The 25,938-nt window shown below is 34.1% G+C and overlaps 1 protein-coding gene across 5 annotated transcripts in view; it reads left to right on the forward strand.

Moving 5' to 3' along the window:
- Positions 1-4,432, forward strand: part of MRAS (muscle RAS oncogene homolog) — a 107,964-nt gene extending 103,532 nt beyond the window's left edge. For all 5 annotated transcript variants that reach the window (XM_051985620.1, XM_051985619.1, XM_051985621.1 and 2 more), the window contains one exon: positions 442-4,432. In XM_051985620.1, coding sequence (XP_051841580.1) covers positions 442-541 — 100 coding nt within the window. In that variant the 3' untranslated portion in view covers positions 542-4,432. The remainder of the gene's footprint in view (positions 1-441) is intronic.
- Positions 4,433-25,938: the final 21,506 nt, after the last annotated feature.

A 25,938-nucleotide genomic window follows, 5' to 3' on the forward strand; every position in this document is an offset into this window, starting at 1 on the left:
TCCTAGAGAGTTGCTTGCTTAGAGCATTACAAGGTTAAATGATCACATAGCCAGTATGTGTGAGAATTCAACCTTGAATTCAAGTCTTCCTAGCTTCTTTCAGCCAGCTTTCTATCTAACATTTCTATCCTTAAGAAAGTTGTTGTTTAGTCATTTTTCAATGTGCTCTTTGTGACTTTATTTGGGATTTTCTTAAAAAACATACAGAAATAATTTGCCATTTCCTTCTCCAGCTCACTTTATAGATGAGGAAACTGAGGCAAAGAAGGTTAAGTGACTTGTCCAGAGTCACACAGCTACGATATGTGTGAAGTTAGATTTGAACTCAGGAAGATAAGTTTTTCTGACTCCAGGGCAGGTGTTCCATTGACTTCGTCCTGCTCCGTGATCCATCAGAAAAACTAACTTTTCTTTCTCTGTCTGTTTCCTCTCTTTCTATAGGCAACAGATTCCAGAGAAAAATCAGAAGAAAAAGAAGAAAACCAAATGGCGTGGAGACCGGGCCACGGGCGCTCACAAACTCCAGTGTGTGATATTGTGACAGGGCCTCAGGGCCCCTTTGCTGCTGTGAATGTGAACTAGAGAGACCCGGTGATGCACTCAACTGCCTAACTGCACTGACAGCTGCTTCTAACAGTGAACCTTGGCCAGAGATCTTGGCATGTAAAGGAAAAAGAAGAGGAGGGTGGGTGGGGTAGGGTGGGGAAGGAAGGAAGGAGGGCAGGGAAGGTGGAGGAAGAGAACCTGCCCTTTGTAGAAGACTTGGACTGTGGCCAATCTCTTTTGAAGGGAATAGGTGGGGAAGAAGGAGGATTTGGTCTGGTTTTGCCAAGAGTGACAAGCTTTCAGGTCATTCACAGGATAAGTGGAAATAGCAAGTAAACATAAGCAGCATCTAAGCCCCTTAAGTGTTGAAACAATCAAGTTCCCCTCTCCCTCCTTCCCTCTGTTAGTGGGTATTTTCTTTAAAAAAAAAAAAAAACTAAACTAAAAACTAAATTGTGTCGGTTTGATGTGGACGTGTTTATCCACACTAAAGTATGAAGCATAACAGTTTATGAAATGGCTCTTTTTTTTTCCCAAACCCAATAACTCGTTGGTACTGAACATTGGGTTTTTCTTTTCTCTTTTGGTGTCTTAAAAAATATTGTTATTTTATTAAGTGAGCTAGTACCCACTGCCTAGTGAAATCTTTGGCACTCATCAGACTTATGTAATTCTGTCTGGAATTTTTTTAACTGAATTTTCCTAGCAGTGCCAAAACTAAATATAACATAAAATTATGGTGGTTTAGAGGTTGGAAATGGAACCTGGCTGTTGCTGGGAATTCCAAGCATTGTGTCAAACTTTGGAAGGGAGCCAACACCACAAACCATAAACTGGAAAAAATATGATTCTTTTAGGAGTTTTTTTCTGTTTGGGAAGACAGAGGATGAGAAAGAGCTGGGTTTTTTTGTTTTTTGTTTTTTGAAAAGGGCAGAGGGTGGCATGTGCATGCCGAATTTAAACAGCATTTTCACTAAGCCTGGAAATGCTTAATGTCAGAGATAAGATTATTGACTTTTTAAGAGATGAATTAATTTATTTTTAGGGCAATAAATGCTAGGTTCAGGATATTCCCCAGGCATGTGAAAGTGGCCCTTAGTTTCTTGGACTTCTGAAACCTATCTCATGTTTCCTCATGCTTTCCTTTCATTGTCTGTTACTGACTGGAACTACATCAATTTAAACATCCTACCACATCTCTCCTTAAAGGAGAGACAGCTTGTCATATTGGAAAGATAGCTGATCTGAAAGGCAGGATGACCTAGGTTGAAGTCCTGCCTCTGACACATACTGGCTTTGTGTCTCTAGGCAAGTCACTTAACTTTGCAATGAACTAGGTAACTCTCTAAGACTTTAAATTACAGAGAAATTGCCAATCTGCATTGGTAGAGTTCCTTTACCTGGGGTTTCCTTATACTGATGAAATAATGGGACCAGTCTCTCTTCCCATCTATCTCCTTTCAAAAAAAAAAACACTACATGAATCTTCACTTAGCAATTTGTCTTTTGTCATACATAAATATCATCCTGGCAGTTCTGGCTAATGTTTAATCTTGGAAGAACAAATAAATGTGTAATAATTAATTAAAATAACACTGTTAAAGAACAGCTAATTTAATCCCTTAAGGTTGGTGTATGATAAGTCAAATACATGGAAAACATGCTTGATTCTTCACAGATTTTAACATCAGCTAGATGTTTGGATGAAACATAGACTGTAATATATGCCATTAGAGCAAAAATGACCATAAAATCAGTGGCATGGCTATTATTGACACATTCCTAGAGAGAGTACATTCAAAACACTCCAAGATAATGACCAATTCTCATTTAGCCACTTCCAATAAGGGTTGGGTAATGGTTTGATCCAATATGGGGAAAGGAAAGTCTAATACAAAATGGATAAGAAAGGGTAGAATGAATTGGAGGGGCTATGATTCTTCTCAGAGAGAACAACACAAGATGAGGTCAGTTGCTTTTCGTCCCAAAAGTTTAAAATCAGGTTGTGGAGAAACTAGGTAATCCCCCAGAGTAGCCTGGCTATTCTTTGAGGAAACAAAACTGGGGAGAAAGAAGACTAGCCTAGAAGTCAGGAGATCTCCATTCCGTTTCTCATCTTGTTAGTCTCATGAACTAACTCAACCCAATCACCAGCACCTAGGGACTTAATTCTTAATCAAATATGAGTAAAATATTGTTGTGATAGTCCCTACTTCTGAAATCTAAAAGGATCACAGAGAGCATTATACTTAATATTTTTAAATTTTTTCTTTAACATGACCTTTAAAAAAAACATTAGATAATCAAGGTGCTTTTTAAAACTATGAGCCCCTTGGCTCTAAATACAATACAATAAAAAAAAAAACCCTCTGGGTTTCTATGATAGAAAGAGGTGAAAGTGAAGACAATAGAATGACTTGTAATGAGGAAAAGATTTGAAGTGGAGAAAGAAAAGTTGAGTAGAAGTGAGAGTGAATGAGATATGAAATAGAAAGAGCTGTAGGACCAGATGAGAGTCGCTATACACAGATAATATCCAGCATAGGACTCTGCTATCAACCGGCAGCTTAGAGCAGGAATAATGATGATGAAAGTTTGTCAAGGTGCCAAGAATGAACTTTGTTGAGGAAAGGGAATAATTGTTTGCCTTTCCTGTTTAATGCTGGTGCTCTGGAAAGGTAGGGAGACAGGAGGTGAAGAACACATTCCAACATTCCTAGTGGCAAATATGGGTACGCCCTGAGTCACAGTCTACTTCTTTCAGTTTCCATACTCTGGACTCCTAATACAACTCAAACCCATCATTGCCTGAGAGAGAAATTGGGTAAAAGACATTGTATTGATGAATTGGCTCACTTTATGGCCTTTTCATTTGCTCCAATACAGAATATACCGTGAGCTTGCACCTCCCTTTGCCTCACTTTCACCCATCTATGAAATGAGTAAATAACACCCTAAGGGATTCATTCTGCTCTGGAGACAATGCAGTGCCTTATTGAAAAGTAACTATTTGGAGGGGAAAAAAAAAAGAAGAAGGATAACATTCTATCACCTTTAGCTTAGAATTTTTTCAACTTACCATAAAGACAAAGCGATGATACTGTTAGCACTGATTTTTTTTTTTAATCTGGCAAGATAATCCTTGATTAAATATGCCATTTTGATTTTTATTTCTTAATGAATCCCTTAATAGCTTCCCCTTTGGCATCTAATAATCCCTCTAGGTTTCTAGACTTCCTGTAGAACAGCCCTCAGCACCAATGACAGCTCCTTCTATGAAGCTGACTAATGTGGCCCATTCATTCCTTAGCTTCTATGTTTCTCCTCCCACCTCTGAGACTACTCCTTTAATAACTCTTGCTATCCTTTAATTGTGGGAATCCTCTGAGACATAGTCGTTGGCCTTCTTTATATATACTCATTCACTTCCTCAGGGAATTCATCCCCTCTCATGATCTCAATGATCAAGCTGTAGGAGGATGATTTCCAGAACTTTGCTCTCCATGTTCTTTTTTTCCTCCCTCCTATTCAGAATGTCCAATATAGCTGGGATGCAATACTGAACTTTGCCAGTAGGTGCTCCCACCTAACATAATATACTCTAGCCTGAAAAATCCCTTGAGTTTGAAGCTTCAGGTTAATTGTAACAAAGAAGTCCCCCTTTTTATGTGTTCTATAAGTTTAAAATTCTGTATATGAAGGATACTTGAATTATAGAAATAGAGTTCAATCCCGTTTTTATGTAATACATTAACAAAAATGCCAGTTTTATGAAATGAACATGACTGCTAAAGAACATTCGAATGATGCTTGAGCCTTTTATGTAATTTTTATTACGTTTTTGTGTATTCTTATTCATTAATAAAGGAAAAAGGAGACACATTTATATGGTTTTTCTCTTCATTATTCAGAAAGAATCTCATTTTCATTGTTTAAGGTAATATTCCAATGTTACTTTCATTACAAAAAAGAACTGTTTAAAATGGCTTTCCATAACAGGATGTTATTGTAAATTAAAGCATTCATATCCTTACTCGATTACTATATTTTGTAGGGTCCTATCATCTTTAGCAATAACCTTTTTCAGCTATAAATGTAAAGACTTGGAAAACATTTGAATCATAGCCTAAGGGAGAAAGATCAGAAAGGAGCCAGCTTTCTCTTATGATCCCTGTAAGCCTATCCAATATGTTCCTGTTTGTAGCAGAAAGTGCTTAGATTTTCTGATCTTTCTTCATTCTCCCAATGGACAAACCCATTTCGTCCTCAATAATTAACCCATCTACAATGTCCACTACTTGTTTTCTCTAGCTACTCGAAGAGCCAGGAACTTTATAAAATTCTTTCAGTTACACCCCTCATATCTGAGAAAAAAAACCCATACATTTTAAAACTTCTAGTTCCAATGCTATTTCCCACCGTCCTCACATAGACATTTGGCCGGCTCTCTGCAATAAGCTGATTAAATGCCTTCATATTCCATTCATTTTAACAGCACTTTGCAAAGTAGTTTGCAAATGCTATTGCACTGAATATGATTCACTGCAGGACTATAGTCCTGATTCAGCAACATATGCTGCTATCATTAGTCTTGATCTCAAGTGCATATCAAGTGCTTTCCATCCCCTCTATAAGTTCCTATTCTTCTTGCTTCATTAGAAATATGTGAATTGACCCCTTGCATCAGCCCAAAAGTTGAATCTCCTTCCTTGGCAATAGTTAGAGACTTAGTAAATCACCAACACAACTGCAAATCCTTTTCTATTCCTAGATTGGGGGGGGAAGGGGAGAAGGAGCCTCTGGAATGCTAACTTTGCAAAACAATACATTTGCATCAAAGAAAACTTTTTACCATTGATAAAAGGATTTCTTATGATACAAGTTATTGCTAGGAAGGCACGTCTTGATGAACAAAAATAGCTCTAGACCTCAGTTTATATACTTGATTCTGGCTACATTTATCCATTCATATATTAAATCAGTTTTTGCCTCCAGCCTTTCTGCCTGGCTGTAGAAATTTGCCCTTAGTTTTGAAAGAACATACAATCCTTACTTCAGTTGAGTTAATCAATTTATATCACCCTAACATGAGTAGCCCATTCTCTAAAGGAACTTGGTTGATATACCCAAAATTGATTTCAGCTTCAACAAAAAGTCCAAAAGAGGTTTTGTCTGAGATGTGAGTTTTCTCCTAATAAAGTCTTCTTTCTAGTGATTATGCTCATTTACCTTGTTGCTAATCCTCTAGAAGAATATCAGTGCTCCTTCCCTACCTTTCTCTTTGGTACTCTCTTTTGTCTAGGTTCTCACAACACTATTCTCTCCTAATTTTTTTTCCCCCTGATTCTTTTCTTACCTATCAGATCACTCCTTTTCAGTCTTCTTGTCTGGATTCTCATCCAAATCATGCCCTCTAACCATAGATATCCTACAAACTCCTTCTGTCCTTAAGCCATTTTCTTTTCTTTCTCTATACTACTTCACATAATGGATTTAATTACTATCTCAATGTAATTATTCTCAACCTCAATCTCTCTGCTGACTTCTAATCTCACCCCTCCAACTGCTTTTCCTACATTTTAAACTGAATATCTAGTCAATATCATAAACTCAACATGTCTAAAACTGAACTCATTGTCTTCTCCGCTAAATCATCCCTCCTCCTAACTTCCTATTACTGTGGATGACTGCATCATTCTCCCAGTCCCTCATAATTTAGGTCAAACTCAATTCCTTACTATTTCTTACCCTGCCCTCATATATAATTTCTTCTAAAGATCTATTGACTCTACCTTTGCAACATCTCTCAAAAACATTCCCTTCTCTCTTCTGATATTGCCACCAATCTGTTGCAGGCCCTCATCACCTTGTACCCAGAAGGTCTGTCTGTTTTAAATCTCTCCTCTTCATAACCCATCTTCCATTCAGCCATCAAAGTGATTCTCCTAAGACATGTCTGATCGTTACCTACCTACTCAATAAATTCCCTTGACTCTCTAGTACCCCAAGAAATAAAATACAAAAATCCTCTGTTTAGCATTTAAAATCCCCATAACCTAGAACTCCCCTGCTCCCCTCACACGTACCTTTCTAGTCTTATATCTTACTCCCTGTCATACCAGACATTCTTCAAATGGTACCACAGCCTCTTTACTATTCCTGAATAGAAATCCATCTTTCAGCTCCAAGCATTTCTCTAGTTGTTTTCCATGCCTGGAATGTTCTCTTTCCTCATCTGTCTGGCTTTTGCCTCTTTTCCTATTCCTGGTGCTTAGCAAGTGCATGGTTTGTTTTAGGTGCTTACTAAATGTAATTGATTGACTTTATTAACTAGTTTAATAGATGCTTTTTTATACATTAGTTCACTTCTTTGTAAGCCAATGCTTGGGACAGCTTAATTCAAAAAGAAAGAAGACAAACTTAAATGAATCCCAAGCATGTATAGAATTTCTAAAGGAGAGATTAAATACTTATGGTTAGTTTAAATCAGCTCCTTAAAATTCAAATGATATTTTCAAGCTGTAGGGCAGCTAGGGGACACAGTAGGTAGAGCCATGGGCCTGAAATAAGGAAAAGCTGAATTGAAATCCAGCCTCAGACATTTACTAGCTATATGACACTGATAAGCCACTTAACCTCAGTTTACCTTATTTTCCTCAACAATAAAATGAGAATAATGATATATACATAATAGGATTGTTATGAGGACCAAATGAAATATTTGTAAAGGGCTTAGCACCGTGCCTGCCATAAAGGACGAGCTATATAAATATTTATTCCCTTATCTTCTCTCCCCACCCTCCACATAGTAATAGTAAGAACTGCTGCTGGAACAAAGGGCTGTATTCTCCAATTAAAATTCAATCTGGCCTCTAATGAGAGCTGTTAATCTCCTATTCCTACATTCTTTAACTTTTTAAAGCCCCATCTAGGTTCCTTGGGCAAAAATTATTTAAAACTTAGGTTATAGCAAATGTCTAGGTTTCCCCAAAAGGTAAAATAGAAAGATATTCAATCTTTAGTATAAATCAAATATATCCAAAAGTATCACTAAACATAAAAGATAGCCTGCATTGATAGAATTGCTTATAATATGATTCAGTAACTTAATTTATAACTATTATTACAATCAGCGAGGGTTCTGATATGTAAATCTCATCAAAACATATAGCAATTTACAGAACTGCTAATAAGACATTTTCTTTCTGCTTGAATCTTTGAAGTTTGTGTCTTCTGATAAGCAAAACTAGGTCATGGCTTCTTTCTCCTGTGAGTATTCATTTTCTCCGTTGATGAAATAAACACTTCTTGCTCTCAGTTGGCTTGATTCAACAAACTCAATACCTTTGAAACTTTCAAATCCATAAAGTCACCTCTAAATGAGAATACATCTACCTTAAATTTGATGGTTGTTCATCTACTCAGGAAAGAAAACATAAAATGGAAATGTCAGTCAGGGACCTGTCACAAGCTTCTATGGGGAAATCTCTTTATTCTAATTGTTACATGATAGAAGTTGCCAGGATTCTAGGATAGAGAAAAGCTAGTTCATCTCTTACTTCTCATATGGAAACCATTTCTCTCATTATCAATGATTCTCTTAAAAAACAGCACTGAAATTGAAGACAGTGTTACAGATGTAGTCTTGGGAATAATTATGTTATTTCTTAGATAATCTATATTTGGTAATAGGAACTAAATTTAAGATTATATTGATATCCTATACTCTTGGATGAGGAGACTCCTTTAACAGATACATTTTCTCTTTTTAGTGAGGAGTTAAGTGACTTGCTTGGGGTCATATACAGCCAGAAGAATAACTAAAATTCAGGTCTTCCTGACTCCAAAGTCCTATTTCATAATGTATAAGTAAAATAAAGCTCTAAAATTATATCTTCTTTTTAAAAATAATATTTTTTCAATTACTTGTAAAGACAATTTTTAACATTCACTATATTTTTAAATTAACTTTATTTTTACTTATAGAATAAAACAAGTATTTCCATAACATTATAATAAAAAGATGATTGCACATGATACTGCAAATCTATTGTGTATAACCTGCTATTCCTCTTTAAAATATTATAAAAGTTATCATGCAAATTTCTTTTTTCCTTTTAAATTTATTTTAATAGTATTTTATTTTTCCAAATACATGCAAAGATACTTTTCAGCATTCAATTTTGAAAAACCTTGATTTCCATGTTTTTCTCCCTCTGTCCCCTTCTCTGAAGATAGCAAGCAATCTGATAGAGATTGAAAATAATTTCCATATTCGTCATGCTGCACAACAAAGATAAGATCAAAAGGGGGGGGAGGGATGTAAGAAAGAAAAAAAATCTAACAACAATAAAAACTAATATTGATTTTTTTCTTTGAATTCCAAATTTTTTCCCTTCTTTCCTTCCCCTTTCTAAAGAACAGAAATATAAATATTTCCTTCCAGTACTTTGGAAGCCCACTTTTCTCTTTATCACCTTGGTCCTTGGGAAGAGTAGAATCAGATAATGAAATATTTACAAACCATTGATTCCACAAACAATCTTATGTCCTAATATGGCATTGATTATCAGGATGAACCTTATTTTAGCTACTCCTTGATTGGGTGTAAAGATTCTTTATTGTTCCTCATTCTCATCATCAATTGGATTCCTGAAGTTTATTTCAGGTCTTTTTCCTAACTTTTTAAAACTCCTATGATAATCTCCTTTACCTATAATGAACTAATAAATGCTGAGCCAAAAATCCAAAGCCCATGTTCACATGTTGACACTGAAGAGAGAGGATCCAAGACTCTCCCCTTAAGTATCATCTCTATCTCTGAACCTTTGTTAGCCAGCAAAAAAAGCTGAAGCTTTGGTTGGCTAATATGTTATGAATCCATTAGCTAACCCCCAATCATTCAAAAAGATTCCTTCTCACCCAGTGATTAGCAACTTATAGAATGTCACAAGTGATACAAAGTCTCTCCAAAGAATTTCCTTTAAAAATCAACAGCTTTCTCCTGGAAACAGGGTCCCCAGTCTATCTAAGTGAGAGACTGTATCAGTGTCGATCTGTGCATTTCCAGTAGTAGAATGTATGCTTCTTGAGGACAGGAACCATTTCTGAATTTTATTTTTGTATTCCTAACCTACCCCAGTAACTTGTACACAGTAAACAATTTTAATTGTATGGAATTCATACCTGGACATGTGTTCTTGGAGGAATTATTTAGGATTTCAAATCCAAAACCTTTAAGTGAAGATAAAGATAGAGTATATAATAACCACTTACTATGTATCAGGCACTATGTTAGTCTGTGATAACTGCCACAGATGAGATCTAGGGCAAGGTGAAGGATGAGCTTTAGAAAGCATCTCCTCCTTTGGCCCTGAAAAGAAAGGGGAAAGTATAAATGTAGAGAGAAAAAATATATTAAGGTGAAGATGAAACTACAGAAGTAACCCAGTTCCTGATAATGATAATGATTTTGACACAGCTAGGTGGCAGAGTGGATACAGTACTGTACTTGGACTCAGGAAAATCTAACTTCAAATCTTTCCTCAGCTAATTGCTAGCTTTGTGAACTTGGCAAGTTACATAAACTAGCAGTTTCATTTTCCTCATCTGAAAAAATGGGTTAATAATAGCACCTACCTACCAGGATCATTGTGAAAATTAAATAATGGGGTGATGTATGTAAAGAATGTTGTGAATATTAAAACACTATTTAAATGTTAGCTATTGTTATTGTTCTATTATATATATATTTATACTAGGCTTTAATATTTAATAAACATTTAATAGGAAAAGGACAGTAGCTAGCAATCCAGTGATATAATAGATGTAAAATAGTTGGTGAAGTCATCCCCAGAGTAAGAAAGGAGGAATTTGGAAACTTGAGAAAAAAAAAGTAAGCAACTGGGGACGGCTATTTCAGGAAGTATGTTAACAATTTTTTAATCTATCATAGTGACAATCTGAATAGTTATTGAAGAAAAAACTGTTTAAAGTTGTTCAACACAAACATGTAATGTGTCAACTTAGCATGGTGAATCAATCTTGACAAAGGTACAAAAGTGCAAAGGAGTCTTCTGCAGTATAGCCAGAAGGAAGCTGGATGGTCTGGGTAAGTGTCCTTTCTAACAAAAACAAAGAACAGATTCAGTACTTGGGGTGAGAGAGACACAATAGATGCAAGGAATTGTGTTTATACATAGAGAACATCCAGTTTAGATCTTAAAAGTATGGGGCTTGTTGAAATAAGGTCCAGGGTATTTCCAGTTTTCCCTGTACCTCACAGTCATTAACTGATACTAAATTTCTTTACCCTAATGAAGGAAGGTAGAAACTTCTATTTGTTTAAAACTTTAATATCTGTGAAGAAATTTATATACATCATTTTACCTGATCAGAAGAATCCTGCAAGACATATATGGCAAGTATTATCTTCATTTTACAGATAAAAAATGAGACTTAGAAGTTAAATGACTTGCCTTACAAAGGTTACAAAGGTAATATTAGAAATGAGATCTGAAGTTAGATCTTTCTAGCTCCAAGTCTAAAGGGAGAGAGAGAGGGAGTGGGGTGGGGGAGGGATATTTGCTAAATGGCAGGCTATAATATAATAACTACCACAGATAGGATTTAGGACAAAGGGAAGAATTGCTTTTAGAGAACATCTCTTACACTGACACTAATATGAAAATAGAAAGGATATAAAAAGCAAAGCCAAAACACAATTATCAAAATAAAAAGCAGAAACAAAACACATTATGATTAGGTTATTACAAAAAAGGAGAAGTTGCTATTGTGTTTTCAGACAAAGCAAAAATAAAAGTGTACAATTCTGAGATAAACAAGGACATTACATTATGCTTAAAGGAACTACAGAAAATGAATTAGTATCAATATTAAAATTATTCTCCAAAAACAAGTCATCTAAACTCATAAAGGAAAAATTACCAGAATTTCAAAAAAATATAGATAATAATACAATAATAAAAGAATGCTTTAATTTTCCTCTCATTAAGAGAAATTCAACATAAACAGAAAAAGAGGGCAGAAAACCAAATCAACAAAATTTTAAAACTGAACAAGATAAATATGACATCATAACCTACAGATAACATACATTAAGTAACTTAAAACACAAAAGAAATAAAGGATTCCCTTAAAAATATAAAATATCCATCAAGAGAAGAGCAAACAAAAAATTAAATAATTTGATCTCAAGAGAGGAAATATAACTAGTTATCAATAAAGTCCTGAAGATGGATTTAGAGAAAAATTCAATCAAACCTTCAAAAAATAATTGTGCCTATACTCCACAAAGTATCCTAAAAAACTGATAAAATAAATGCTAAACTCTTTATAAGACAAATACAGTCTTGATATCTAACATTGCAAGATAAAACAAAGAGGACTATAGATGAATATAATTAATTGCAATTCAACATTTTAAAAATAAAATCCTAAAAAAAGACTACAGCAATTCATTTTAAAAATCATGCATTATAATCTCCAAAAATTTGATATAGTTTGAAAATGCTAGCAATATCAATAAGACAAAAGAAACTCAAAGCATAAGAATAGGCCAAAGAGAGACAAAACTATTTCTATTTGTTGATGATTTATTTTAAAAATCCTAGAAATCAGCCAAAAAACTTAAAATAATTAATAGGTTTAGGAAAATTACTACAATTGCTACAAAATAAATTTATAAAAATTATAGCATTTCTAAATAATAACAAAATCCAACAGGCAATAATAGAAAAGCAAGTCTCATTCAAAATAACTATGCAATTCATAAAATAATCGATAATTAGTCTAACAAAATATTATCAAAACCTATAAAGTTTTGATTACATAACAGTCTCTAAAAAAAATAAAAAGAATAACAAATAAATAGAGTAGTCAGTGTTCATGGCTGGGCCAAATCATTAAAATAAAAATGACAATTTACCAAAGTTAATTAACAAATCTAGTGATATAATAATCAATCTACCAAAATGATGCTTTACAGAGCTAGATAAATTAGCAAAACTTATTTGGTAGAACAAAAGGTTTAGAGCAGGGTTTCTTTATCTGGGATCCATAAACTTTTTTTAAAAATTATGATAACTGCATCATCATAAAATTGATTTCCCTTTTATTCTATGCATTTAAAAACATTATTTGAGGAGTCAATAGACTTCACCAGACAATAAAAAAGGTCCATGATACCAAAAACATTAATAATGCCTGTTTAGAGTACCAAGGAAAATAACGAAAAAAGACAGGAATAGAGGAAGATTTTTTTAGTATCTCCAATCCTCAAGTTATATGATAAATTAGTAATCATCAAAACCATTTGGTAGTAGTTAAAAAATAGAAAAGTAAATCCATTCAATAGAGTAGACTAGATAAGGAAGAATCAGAAATAATGGAACTCTCTGCTTCAAATCTCCTCAAGGAGCTCACAAGTAAATATATAAAACATGCTATATATAGGATAAATAGGAAATAATTATGAGATGAAATACACTAGAATTAATGCGTTTAGAAAAGACTTCCTGAAAAGGGATTTTAGTTGGGGCTTGAGGGAAGCCAGGAGGCTGAGATGAGCAGAGATTATATTTCAATTACAGAGGACAACAGAAATAATGTCCAGAATCAAAAAAAATGGAATGAAAAATGGATTGTCTTGTTCATAGAACAATCAGGAGGCAAGTGTCATTGCTTCAAAAATTATATGCTGGGGAATAAAGGATAAGAAGAATGGAAGAGTAGGGGGTGCTGGTTATAAAGATTTTTGAATGCTGGATGATTTGGTATTTGATCTTAGAGGTGATAGGAAACTATTAGAGTATGTTTAGAGTGGGAATGTTTGACACTATTAAATCTCTACTTTAGGAAAATCACTTTGGCAGCTCAATGGAGGATGGATTGGAGTGGGGAAAGACTTAAGGCAATCAGATGAGAACCTACACCAAAGTAGTGGTGGTAGTGTCAGAAGAAAGAAAGGGGCTTATTCAACAGATGTCAAAAAGGTGAAATGAATAGGTCTTCACATCAAAATAGATGCAGGTTTTAGAGACACTGAGAATTTAGGATATCAACTAAGTTGTAAGTGTAGTTGTGAGAGAAAAGGAAATGAGTATTGCCCTCTATATTAATAGGAAAGTTGAGAGTGAAGGGAGAGAGTTTGGAGTAAAGAAAATTAGTTCCATTTTGGACATGAAATATCTTTTGGACATATAGTTCAAAAATATTTGAAAGACAGTTGGAGATGTGAGCCATGGGATCAGTTGAGAGATTAGGGTAGAATAGTTAGACTTGAGAATCATCAACCTAGAGATAGTAATTATATCCATGGGAGCTCATGAGATCACTAAGTGAAGCAGAATAGAAGTAAAGAAGAGGACTTAAAATAGAACCGTATGGTACATCTATGATTAGAAGGCATGATCTAGCTGAGAATCCAGTAAAGGAGACTGAGAAGATCTAATAAATAGAAAGACAATCTGTAGAGAATGATGTCCTTAAAACCTACATAGAAAAGAGTTTCAAAGAGAAGAGGTCAATCAATGGTGTCAAAAGCTGCAAAAAGATCAAGAAAAATGGATTTGGCAATGAAGAAATCATGAGTAACATTGGAGGGAGTAGTTTCAGTGAAAGAATGAGGTTGAAAGCCGGATTGTAAGGAAAGTTAAGAGAAGAGTAAAAGGAGAGAAAGGAGAAACATCTGATGAAGACTTCTTTTTCAAAGAGGTTAGCCACAAAGGTAAGAAGAGTTCTGAGATGATACTTATTGCAGATGAAAGGATCAGATGCAAAGTTTTTGAGATGGAGGAAGTGTACGTTTGTAGACAGTAGGGAAGAAGCCAATAGATGGGAAAAGATTGAAAACATGTGATACAGTTAGGGAGCAATCTATTGGATGAGATGGGATGGGATGAAATGGAATTATTTGTTCAGGTAAGGATTAAGGTTATGTCTTCATGTCAGACAGGAGAAGGATAGTGGCAGAAAAAAATCTGAGTGATATGAGATATAGAAAAGGGAGTTTATGGTGAATGGTCTCAATTTTTTTCTGTAAAATAGGAGGCAAAATTCTCATTGAGAGGAATAAAATAGGTGGAACAAATAGAATACTCAGTGGGTTGAAGATGGAATAGTAGGAACTTATTGCCATAGTGAAGGTAAAATAAGCAGGGTACTAGTTTGACAATCAGAAAAAAGGAAGAACTTTTTGCTTGAGAAGCTGGAAAGAGGTTGTTCACTGATCCTTCTCTTCTGGGCTACATAATGAAAAATAATTGCAAGTTTCTTAACATGTTCACTAGCCTTTCCCTATGTCTTCTACACTTCCCTCCCTTTACCTCCTAACTTCCTTTGCTTCCTTCAAGTCTCAGCTAAAGTCTCACTCTTGCAAAATGCCTTTCCCATCTCCCTATAATTCTAGAGTCTTTTCTCTCAGAATACCTCCAATTTGTCCCATATAAATCTGGTTTTCACACAATTATTTTCATGTCTCTTTCATTAGACTATGAGGTATTTGTTATCCCAGAACTTAATCTAGTACATTATACGCGCTCAATAAACGCTGGACTCACAAAGGAATTAAGCCAAAATAAAGTATCTTTTCCCCAATTCCCATTTATACTGAATATGTAGAAGAACTTCCTAAAAATGAGTAACATAAGACAATAACAGTGTGGTGGGTAAGTTCCTAGACAAAGGGAACCAAATGACCAAGGGGGCCCCTCTGGCCAGGTTAAAATATGACTAATTGTAGTCTTAGTAACACTTGTGTCCTTCCCTAACGAAGAACAGTGTTCCTTTCACCCACTAGATGGCACCAACATATCATCCAATAATGGGAAAAATAGAGGGAAATAAGAAAACAGTAAAAGAATGTATGAAAATTACTGAGAAGAAAAGCGCAAAAACTCAAAACCAAACCGAAACAATAACAAAACCAAATCCAATGCTGAAATCTGTGTAGGAAGAATGACCACGTTTTTCCTTCAAAAAATAGATAAGAAAATGTATATCTCTCCTTTCTTTGTAGAATTGAGGTACTGTGGCCAAACAACGCGGATAATGTCAGACTGGGTAGACGTGTGGGTTAATTTTGCTGAAATGCTTTTTTCCTCTTTTTAATTCTTTATTGCATGGGAAGCTAGATGTAAGAGACACCTAGGGATTAAAGATGTAAAACTGGAGGGGAACTTTAGTTCAATTCATCTAATTTTTCATTTTACAGCTGAGGAACTGTGACCCACAGAAATTAGGAGAATGTCCAAAGTCATTCAGGTAGATAATAGAGCCAGGCTTTCAAACTAAGGTTGTCCTGGTAAATGTTTAACAACCAAACTTTCCGGGGGTGGGGAAGCATGAATGAAATACTTTTAAGTTTAATCTGAATTTTTTTTAGTTTTAATTTTTTAATTAATTAATTAATTTGATTTTTAAAGTTTTAATTCTGAATTTAAGAAATAGAATAAGCATTTACATAACATAGTGAATAGAAAAAAACTGCACCTGAAACCGAGTCTATCATGTATAACTTGTTATTCCTTTTAATATATAATAGTTATCATGTAATTTTTTTTTCCTTTTTTTCTCTCTCCCCACCCTAGAGATGGCTGCCATTAGATACAAAAGTGTGTGTGTGTGTGTGTGTGTGTGTGTGTATGTGCTGAGCTTCCATTTACCCATTCTTTCTCTAGATTCATTAATGATCTGTATTAACATTTTCTGATCACTTTCTTAAATCTAGATGATAAAAAAAATAATCCAAGCCCTGATTTAGAGCTTGCTCATTCCCAAGTATAAATATTCACATTTACAATTTAATTATTGAATTAATAATTTAATTGAATAATAATTTAATTATTGAATTGGGGTTGGGCTCCACATATCCAAAAGAAGATAACTTCCTTCATCTATTATATAAAAAGAAGAAAGCCCCTAAATACATTCACCAAAGAAATTCTTATTCACCATTCTTCCAACACGTGTAAGCAAGTTGCAATTTTCCCTTTTGTGATTGTTTTTTTCCTTTTCTAAAGCTTACTCTGCCATTCAGATTATCCACCATTATAAATGTATTCTCTTTGTGAAAGTGGAATTGGAATGTTCAATAACTTACCCCAACTCTGTATGATCCTTCCCTTTTTTTAGCTAATCTGATAACATAAAAGGAAATAAGTGCTGACCTCAAATGCAATTCAGCAATTATTCTAAAAGATTTCTTTTATATTACAAATGCAAACAAATAGGGAAGTAAACCACTTATTAAAAGCAGGTGAATAACTAGATATTCTCAGCCCATAAATTCAAATTTCTTATAGGTGGCTCCTTTTCTTTTTGGAAAAATAGATTCCCAAACCCTCTGCTATTGGGGTGGTAAAGATGAAAGAGGAGACCTCTATTCAAAGATCTTTTTTTTTTATTTTGATTTATTTTAAAAAATTTTTATTAAAGTCTTTTACTTACAAAACATATGCATAGGTAATTTTTCAACATTGACCCTTGCAAAACCTTCAATTCCAACTTTTCCCCTTCTTCCCCCCACCTTCTCCCCTAGATGGCAAGTAATCCAATACATGTTAAATATGTTAAAATATATATTAAATCCAATATATGTACATGTATACAATTATCTTGCTGTACAAGAAAAATCAGATCAAGAAGGTAAAAAAACTGATAAAGAAAACAAAATGCAAGCAAACAACAAAAAGAGTGAAAATGCTATGTTGTAGTCTGCACTCAGTTCCCACTGTCCTCTTTCTGGGTGTAGATGGCTCTCTTCATCACAGCATCATTGGAACTGGCCTCAACCATCTCATTGTTGGAAAGAGCCATGTCAGAGCTCTTTCTTGCTCTTATTCATGTGGCACAGATGCACCCATCTTTCATAAGAGAGTTCTGGACTAACAAAGAACAAAGATTCATCCTGGGAGCAGTCTGATCCCAAAGTGAGGAATCTCTCAAACTTTGGCTCGTTATTGTTGTTCATCCTTTCCTTTTGAAGAGGAACAATGAGATCATAGGTAATGTCTCCACTTGTTCCTGAATTGGACTTAGTGAGACAGAGTTGTACAAAGTCATTGGTCTCACTCTTCCAGGATCATCAAAGTCCTCAAGATGATTGGTGATGGTCTGGCATGCAGAGGATGATCTTGGGGTCTGATATCTAATCTATGATTTTTTTTTAAATGAAAAAAACAGAGAGTAAACAGGAAACTTAAATTCACTGTTCCTATTCTACCCTTTGTCACTAAAGATTTCCCCATTTGTCTCCATTCATTGGCATCCCTCTCTCCAAGACTCAACTCATTTGTCACCTCTTCTCTAATATTTCCCTACAATACTGGAAGCAGTTAAACTAGAACCAAAATCCAGCAGATCAGAAGTCTTATTACGTCCCAAGAGGACACTTTTTAGGAACAAAGTTTAAATTGAGTACCATGTTTAATTGCTTTCAGTATTATAGGAAAGCTGTAATAGAAGAGGTGACAAATAAGTTGGATTTTGGAGGGAAGGATGTCAATGAACAAACTGGGTATTATTTAGTGACATGAAGTAGTTACCTTATACATTTGCATCAGCTAAAGCACAGAGATAGATGAAGAGATTGAGAATACTGCACTAGAGGTAGAGGAATTACAACTGTTTCCACAGGCCAAAGCACACTCAGAAGCCTAAATATAAATATAATATAATATAATATAATATAATATAATATAATATAATATAATATAATATAATATAATATAATATAATATAATATAAATAAAAACAGCTTTATGAACTAACAGCAGAAAATGCTAATCCCTAAGAAGCTCATTCAGCCCCTATCCTATTGGTGTTCCCAGCTGTCAGGTCTCACATATTAATCCATCTGTTTATACAGTAGTATCTATTCAGGAATTCTCTTGCTGCTATTGTCACCGTCTCTTGCAACACATATTACTCCTATCCTAAGTCCACCATACTGTGGCAACAAGTAGCAGATCTCAATTCTGTCCATCCTCTTCCAGAAGAACAGAATAAGGAGGGTTACTGAGAACAATTTTGTCAATATACAAAACAAACCAAAAAAAAAAAAAACTAATTAAAAGTATTTTTACAAAGACAGAAAACTTAGAGGCATAAAGATAGGTAAAATGGAGATACAACTGTCACATTTGCTGATAACACAATGATTTGCTTACTTGAAAAATCCTAAAGACTCAACAAAGATATCAATTGAGAAAATTTAAATAATTAAAAATTGTCAGCTATAAGATAAATCCACAAAAATCAATACCATTTTCATATAATAAGAATAAAAAAAAAGGAGACAATAGTCAAATCCTACTCTAACTGTAAAATATTACATGTGCATTTATGCACATATTTGTACATATATGTATGTATTTTTATTATAAAAATTAATGTACATAACAGAAAATTTTGTATAGATTTGATTAAAAATTGCTTCTTAAGAAATCTGGAGGATTATCTGGAGGAATATTCAGTGTTCATGTCTAGATCATGACAGTATAATAAAAATGACAATACTATCAAAGTTAATTTACAATTTTAATGTTATGCCCATTAAATTATCACAGGGATGCTTTGTAGAACTTGATAAGCTAATCCAACTCATTTTATATAATAAAGGAAAATTTTAAGTATTTTCAAACAGAGACTAATTTCTTTTATACACTGGAGAACATGAAGGGACTTGAAATAGACAAGATGCAAAAAAAATTCAGAGGTCATGTGATATAACAGTCTTGCTACTTTGTTATAAAAACAACATACTTATTGGAATGCTATTATTTATTCCTGGGCCACATACTCATAAACATTCTTTATTTTGCAAGAAATATTTGAAAATTTATTTTCAAAATTAAATTCTCAGTTTTCTCTTTGGTTTGTAATTCACATAAATGCAATGGCAATGTCTTCATATTAAAATGAATTAGTTGGCAACAATTTTTTTCCTATTTTAACATAAATTTATTTTGTTTCTGTAACTTTAAGAAAAAAGATTAATTTGTTATTGAGAAATTAGTATTTGACTAAAGAAGGGAAAGGGACCTGTATGTGCCAAAATGTTTGTGGCAGCCCTGTTTGTAGTGGCTAGAAACTGGAAATTGAATGAATGCCCATCAATTGGAGAATGGCTGGGTAAATTGTGGTATATGAATGTTATGGAATATTATTGTTCTGTAAGAAATGACCAGCAGGATGAATACAGAGAGGCTTGGAGAGACTTATGTGAACTGATGCTGAGTGAAATGAACAGAACCAGAAGATCATTATACACTTCAACAACGATACTGTATGAGGATGTATTCTGATGGAAGTGGATTTCTTTGACAAAGAGACCTAACAGTTTCAATTGATAAATGATGGACAGAAGCAGCTACATCCAAAGAAAGAACACTGGGAAATGAATGTGAACTATTTGCATTTTTGTTTTTCTTCCGTTATTTTTACCTTCTGAATCCAATTCTCCCTTTGCAACAAGAGAACTGTTCGGTTCTGCAAACATATATCTAGGATATACTGCAACATATCTAACATATATAGGACTGCTTGCCATCTAGGGGAAGGGGTGGAGGGAGGAAGGGGGAAAATCGGAACAGAAGTGAGTGCAAGGGATAATGTTGTAAAAAAAAAAAATTACCCTGGCATGGATTCTGTCAATATAAAGTTATTATAAAATAAAATTTATATATATATATATATATGAGAAATTAGTATTTGGAAATTTTTTGTCTGGGCCCTTTCAAAGATTGATAAAAATCTTAATGATTCAGTCTAGTCTGTCATCTAGGGGAGGGGATGAAGGGAGGAAAGGGAAAAGTTGGAACAGAAATGATGCAAGGGACAATGCTGAAAAATTACCCATATATATGTTCTGTCAATAAAAATTTATAATAAAAAAAAAGATTCAATCTAAGTCAACAACCTGACTGTGACATTAAAGCTAATCCAGGAGAGAAATTTCTAATGGTTTTGGAGTTACAGCCTTTGTCCTCTTCAACACTTTTTAGATTGATGACTTTCAAAAAGATATGTTCAGCACATTTAACCCAAGGGGTTAATGAGGAGTAAACCTTAACAGTTTGTTAAACTTATGGCAAGGTTGCATGCTGATGATTCTGGATCTAGTTTTCTGTTCAGCTTAGCACCAAGGTTTTTACTTGTCTCACTTTTTCTCTTTGGAGACAAAGCTTGAGTGATAGCAAAGGTGGTCTGCATGGAGTGAAGAATCTCATAGCTGTGAAAAGGCAGAAGCTGCTTTGGTGGGTGTTTTCTATGAGCCAGCAGGGATGCCAGGAACCATAATAACACTGCAAAGACTTCAGTTATTCAAAAAACCATAAAAAAAAACTTTTGTGATCTAGCTAAGTGGCTGGGGATACTACCTATTAGCAATGACTAATTTCCATGTCCCTTTAATCCTACCAGCTCCACAACCTGTGTAGTTCTCCACTGAAATTCTATCTGCTCAAATCAGGTAATCTTGTACATGCCTTTCCATGGTCTATCATATTCCACCTCTTGATTAGGGTCATGGGAAGCCAACTCATGATTACAATAATTCTTATTTAAATAGGACCTAGACCTCCATAGTGGAGTGAAACACTATGCTTTGGGATGGTTGTTGGATACAATGATCTGAGCAAAATCAAAAAAAGACTACAAAGCTTATTTCCAAAACTACTCTTTGAAATTCCATCTGCATTGTAAGACTTGCTCAAACCCAGATAATGTGTACAGGCCTGAAGATAGCCTCTTCCAGACATTACCTTAGAAATGTCTTTGCTATAAGCTAATTGGATCTTCTGGCTAATTATTAAAAACAGGAGTTCATGAGCTATGATTTTAGGAGCACAGAGAATGGGGCTATTTTTGAATCAAGAGTCAAAGAGATTAACTAGTTAGAATGATGGGTTGAAATTTTAAAATGTTAAATTTAATATGAATAAATATAAAGTCTTATTTAAAGTTTAAACAAATGCATAAGCATAGGAAAGAAGTGACTAAGATTTGGAAAAGACTGAGGTTTCTTTGAGTACAGACTTAAAGTAAATGGATGGTAATACATGTTTATGCAAAAACACCCAAAAAGTTCATACAATTTCAGGAACTTAATGTTTAGACTAAGGTAGTATAAACAGTAGACTACCACTAAAGACAAAATTAGTGCTCATCAAAAGTGTTTACCAAAGGCAGTGATGCTTCCAACATCCTGTTGCATTCTCACATCATGTCTGAAGCACTTTGTTCAGTTCCAAAATCCACATTTTAAAGGCAATATTGATGAACTGAAGTTTGTCCAAAATAGGTCAACCAGAAAAAAGAAAACTTTGGAAACTATGTTTTGTGACAAACAGTTGAAGAAATTAAAAATGTCTAACTTTACGGAGAAAAAAAGACTTGACAGGATTGAATACCTTCAAATATTTGATGACTACTAAAAAGGCTACAGGAGCAACTAGATGGCACAATAGATAAAGCACTCATATGGAATTAGGAAGACTCATCTTCCTGAGTTCACTTAGACACTTACTAGTTGTGTGACCTTGGGCAAGTCATTCACTCCTCTTTGCCTCAGTTACCTCATCTGTAAAATAAGCTGGAGAAGGAAATGGCAAACTACTCCAATATCTTTGCCATAAAAACAAAACAAAACAAAACAAAAAACCTAAAAACAAAAAAAGTCCAACATGATTGAAATGACTCCACAACAAAGAAGAGCCTATAGACTTATTTGCTGTAGCCTCAGAGAAAAAACAAGTACCAATGAATGAAAGGTAAAGGAAAGCAGATACCATCTCAATATAAGGGGAAATGGTTTAACAATCGGAACCGTACAAACATGAAATGGATGTCCTGAGGGGCTTTAAACTTCAATAGGACCTGGGGCAGGAATCTTATCTGTTGTTCTCTGAGCCTTCATCCAGGCAATCAAAGACATGTCCATTTTCTCTGCCAATTCTCAACACTGTTTTCTGATCCTTGCACATTCAAGTGGGCCCAGTCAAGGTCTCAGGACCTTATACCACTTGCTTGACCCATTGGCTCTCAGGTTTGCCCACCTGAAATTCTTGGCATAGACAGTTATTGGGGGATAGAGAATACCTGGGTTCATATTCAGAGAAAGATATTGAAGATTTAAAAGAAAAGCCTCTCCTGTCCCAAAGAACAATGTCAAATGGTCATGAGCATCAAAACAAATCTTGGAAGACCTTAAAAAGACTTCAAAAATTAAATAAGAGATATTGAGTAAAAATTAGGGGAAAAAAGAATAATCCAAGAAAAATTATGACAAGAAAATCAACCAACTGGAAAAAGAAATCCATAACCTTAAGAAAGAAAACAACTCCCTGAAAACTGAAATTGGCAAAGAAAAGCAAATGTCATTATAAGATACCAAAAAACAATAATAACAAAATTAAAAGAATGAAAAAATAGAAGAGAATGTAGAATATCTTTTAAGAAAAATAACTGATCTGGAGAACAGATCAAGAAGAAAAATATATATAAGAATTTTTGGAGGACCTGAAAACTGATTAAAGAAGAAGAAGAAGAAGAAGAAGAAGAAGAAGAAGAAGAAGAAGAAGAAGAAGAAGAAGAAGAAGAAGAAGAAGAAGAAGAAGAAGAAGAAGAATCTTGATACAAAATCATAAAAAAATTTTTTTTAATTTCCCTAAAGTTCTAGGACAAAGAAAATTTTTTTTTTAAAAATCCACTCTTCACCACTGTAAGAGATTCCAGGAATATCATAGATGAGTCTCAAAAACTTCACATTAAGGGAAAATATCACAATCAACAAGAAAAAAAATTCAAATACTATGGAGCCACAATCAGAATCATACAAGACCTAGCAACTACTATACTATCCACAGGTCTTAGAACACTGTATTTAACAAAACAAAAGAGCTGGTAATGCAGGCAAAAATATCTTACAAAATTAATTGTACAATTCTGAATTTAAAAAAAAAAAGGTATTCAATGAATTGACCAACTTTTTAGGTTTTTGTCAAAAAATGCCAGAATTTAATTAAAATTTTGACATATAGATGCAGAATAAATATAGGGTAAACATCAAAGACTCTTTTCAAGAGATTCAATGAGATCAAATTATTTACTTTTTTATATGCAGAAGTGTCAATATTCTTAAGACTGTCATTAGTATTTGGATATTTTGAAAGAAAATTTGGAGCTGAGTTGAGTATGGTGGAGTGATCCTAAAAAGCAAAGTAGGAAAAAAGATTTAAAAAGAGCAATTATCTCATACTAATGAGGTATGAAGGAGAAAAATTGATACAGAGGAATTTAGGAAGATATAAAAATCTTCTAAATTTATAAGGAAATAAGAAAGTGAGGGAACAGGATGGGTGAGATTTTTCAGAAAGTGTGTAAATTAAGATTTAGGAGGTTGGGGATGAAAAGAAAAAGGGAAGACCCTAAGAGGAAGACAGTTAGAATGAGGAACAGGAGGATAGGGGAGAAGACAAGGGGGAAAGTCTTTAAAGGGATATTGATGAGGTTCAGCACAGGGAAGGGAGTTGTGGGAACCTTTTTCTGGTCAGTGCAGGTCCTTTGTAAATGAATTTACGGATCCAAAAAGTTAAATTGGCAAAAGTTTATTATTAGAACTGAGAAGTCAGTTTTTGCAGGCTAACTTCCTTGGTGGCAAGGTCCCAACAGAGAAGTAAATATCTAGCAGAGAAATTCCAACAGAGAGGTAAATAAGGTCCTATTAGGAAAATAGGTGAGAGAGATAAAGAGGGAGTAATGCTGAAAAGAGAATATCTTTTCAGCAGGCAGAAGGTCACAATTATGCCAAGGAGAGAGAGAGATTCCTTGGCATGATTCTTGCTTCTGGCCCTCTTCAAGGAATTGAACTGAAGGAAGCTTGTTATATGAGTAGCTCTTAGTGAGAGCTGGGAGCAGTTTGAGTTGAAATCAGAATAGAGAATCTTTGAATTAAGTGAGTGCCCCTGAATTAATCTCCAACTCTATTGAGTTGGATAGAAATCTCCATCTCCAGCCTGGGCTAAGTAGGAGTGGTCCTGGACTCTACTAGTCCCACTCAGATAACAGAATGAAACCATTTTATTTTGATTCCCTGGGTCGGGTCTCTCCGGGCAGATCTTCTCTGAGGGAGTTTCTCAAGCTTTACCCCTAAAATCCAAGAGAGAGTGAGAGAGTTTCAGGGTTCCCTTTGTCAAGGTGGTGGTTAGAAGTAAATTAAAAGAGAGATAAGGTAAAAAGAGAGGCTGAGAAGGATAATAGTGAGGAAAAGTAGAATTGAGGAAAATACACAGTCATTATAATTTTTAATGTAAATGTCATGAATTCACCCATAAAATGGAAACAAATAGCAGAATGGATTAAAAATCAGAATTCAAAAATATGTTGCTTACAAGAAACGTATTTAAAAATGAAAGATATATACAGAGTTAAAACAAAAGGCTGGAGTAGATTACATTATGCCTAAATGCATAAAAAAAAAAAAAAAAAGCAGGACCAGCAATTATATCAAAGTCTAAGCTAAAATAGCTTTAAATAAGAGAGATAAACAGAGAGACTACATTAAAGATAAAAGTTGCCATAGATAATGAAGCAATATCAATACTAAAACTATATTACCAAATGCAATATTATCTAAATTCTTAAAAGTTTAATGAATTACATATATGATACCAAAAGAGTTAAAAACAGAAAAAAAACAGATCAATTTCATTAATGAATATGGATGCAAAAATCCAAAATAAAATGCTAGCTAATATGTAATCCTGATAATATATTACAAAGATTATACATTATGACCAAATAGTATTCATTACAGAAATGCAAGGATGGCTTAACATAAGGATAACTATTAACATAATTGATTATATCAATAATAAAAATAATAAAATTTTAATCATTCACTGTATCATCTAGCTGTCCCAGAATATTACATTTTATAAAATAAAAAATTCATCTCCAGGAGAGTTGTTTCTCAGTTCTTCTGGAAAAATTGGAATCCAAAGGGAAGAGACTGGATATTATACCTTTTGAATCCATTTTACTTGCTGTCTTCAGATTGATAGAGTCCTGGAACCAATTCTTCTTTTACATAGTATACCAGGTGGGCTTTGCTTCAAAGCCTATCTCTGATGGTTAATCTATGTGTGACCTTTTAACTTCCCTTAGAGTCAGTTTTCTTACATGTAAAATGAAAGAGTTGGACTAGAGGGGTTCTAAGGCCTTTTTCAGCTTTTGTTCTATGATCCCATGAATTAAAGGAAACTTAGCCCTTCTTGTATATAAGAAACAGGAGCTGGACCTCCTGTTTTAGACAGTGTGCTACTTATTTCTATAAGCAAAAGAGAGGAAACAGTATTTCCCAAAGGAGTGGTA

This window comes from Antechinus flavipes, chromosome 3 (assembly GCF_016432865.1).
Source record: "Antechinus flavipes isolate AdamAnt ecotype Samford, QLD, Australia chromosome 3, AdamAnt_v2, whole genome shotgun sequence".
NCBI classification, from domain to species: Eukaryota; Metazoa; Chordata; class Mammalia; order Dasyuromorphia; family Dasyuridae; genus Antechinus; species Antechinus flavipes.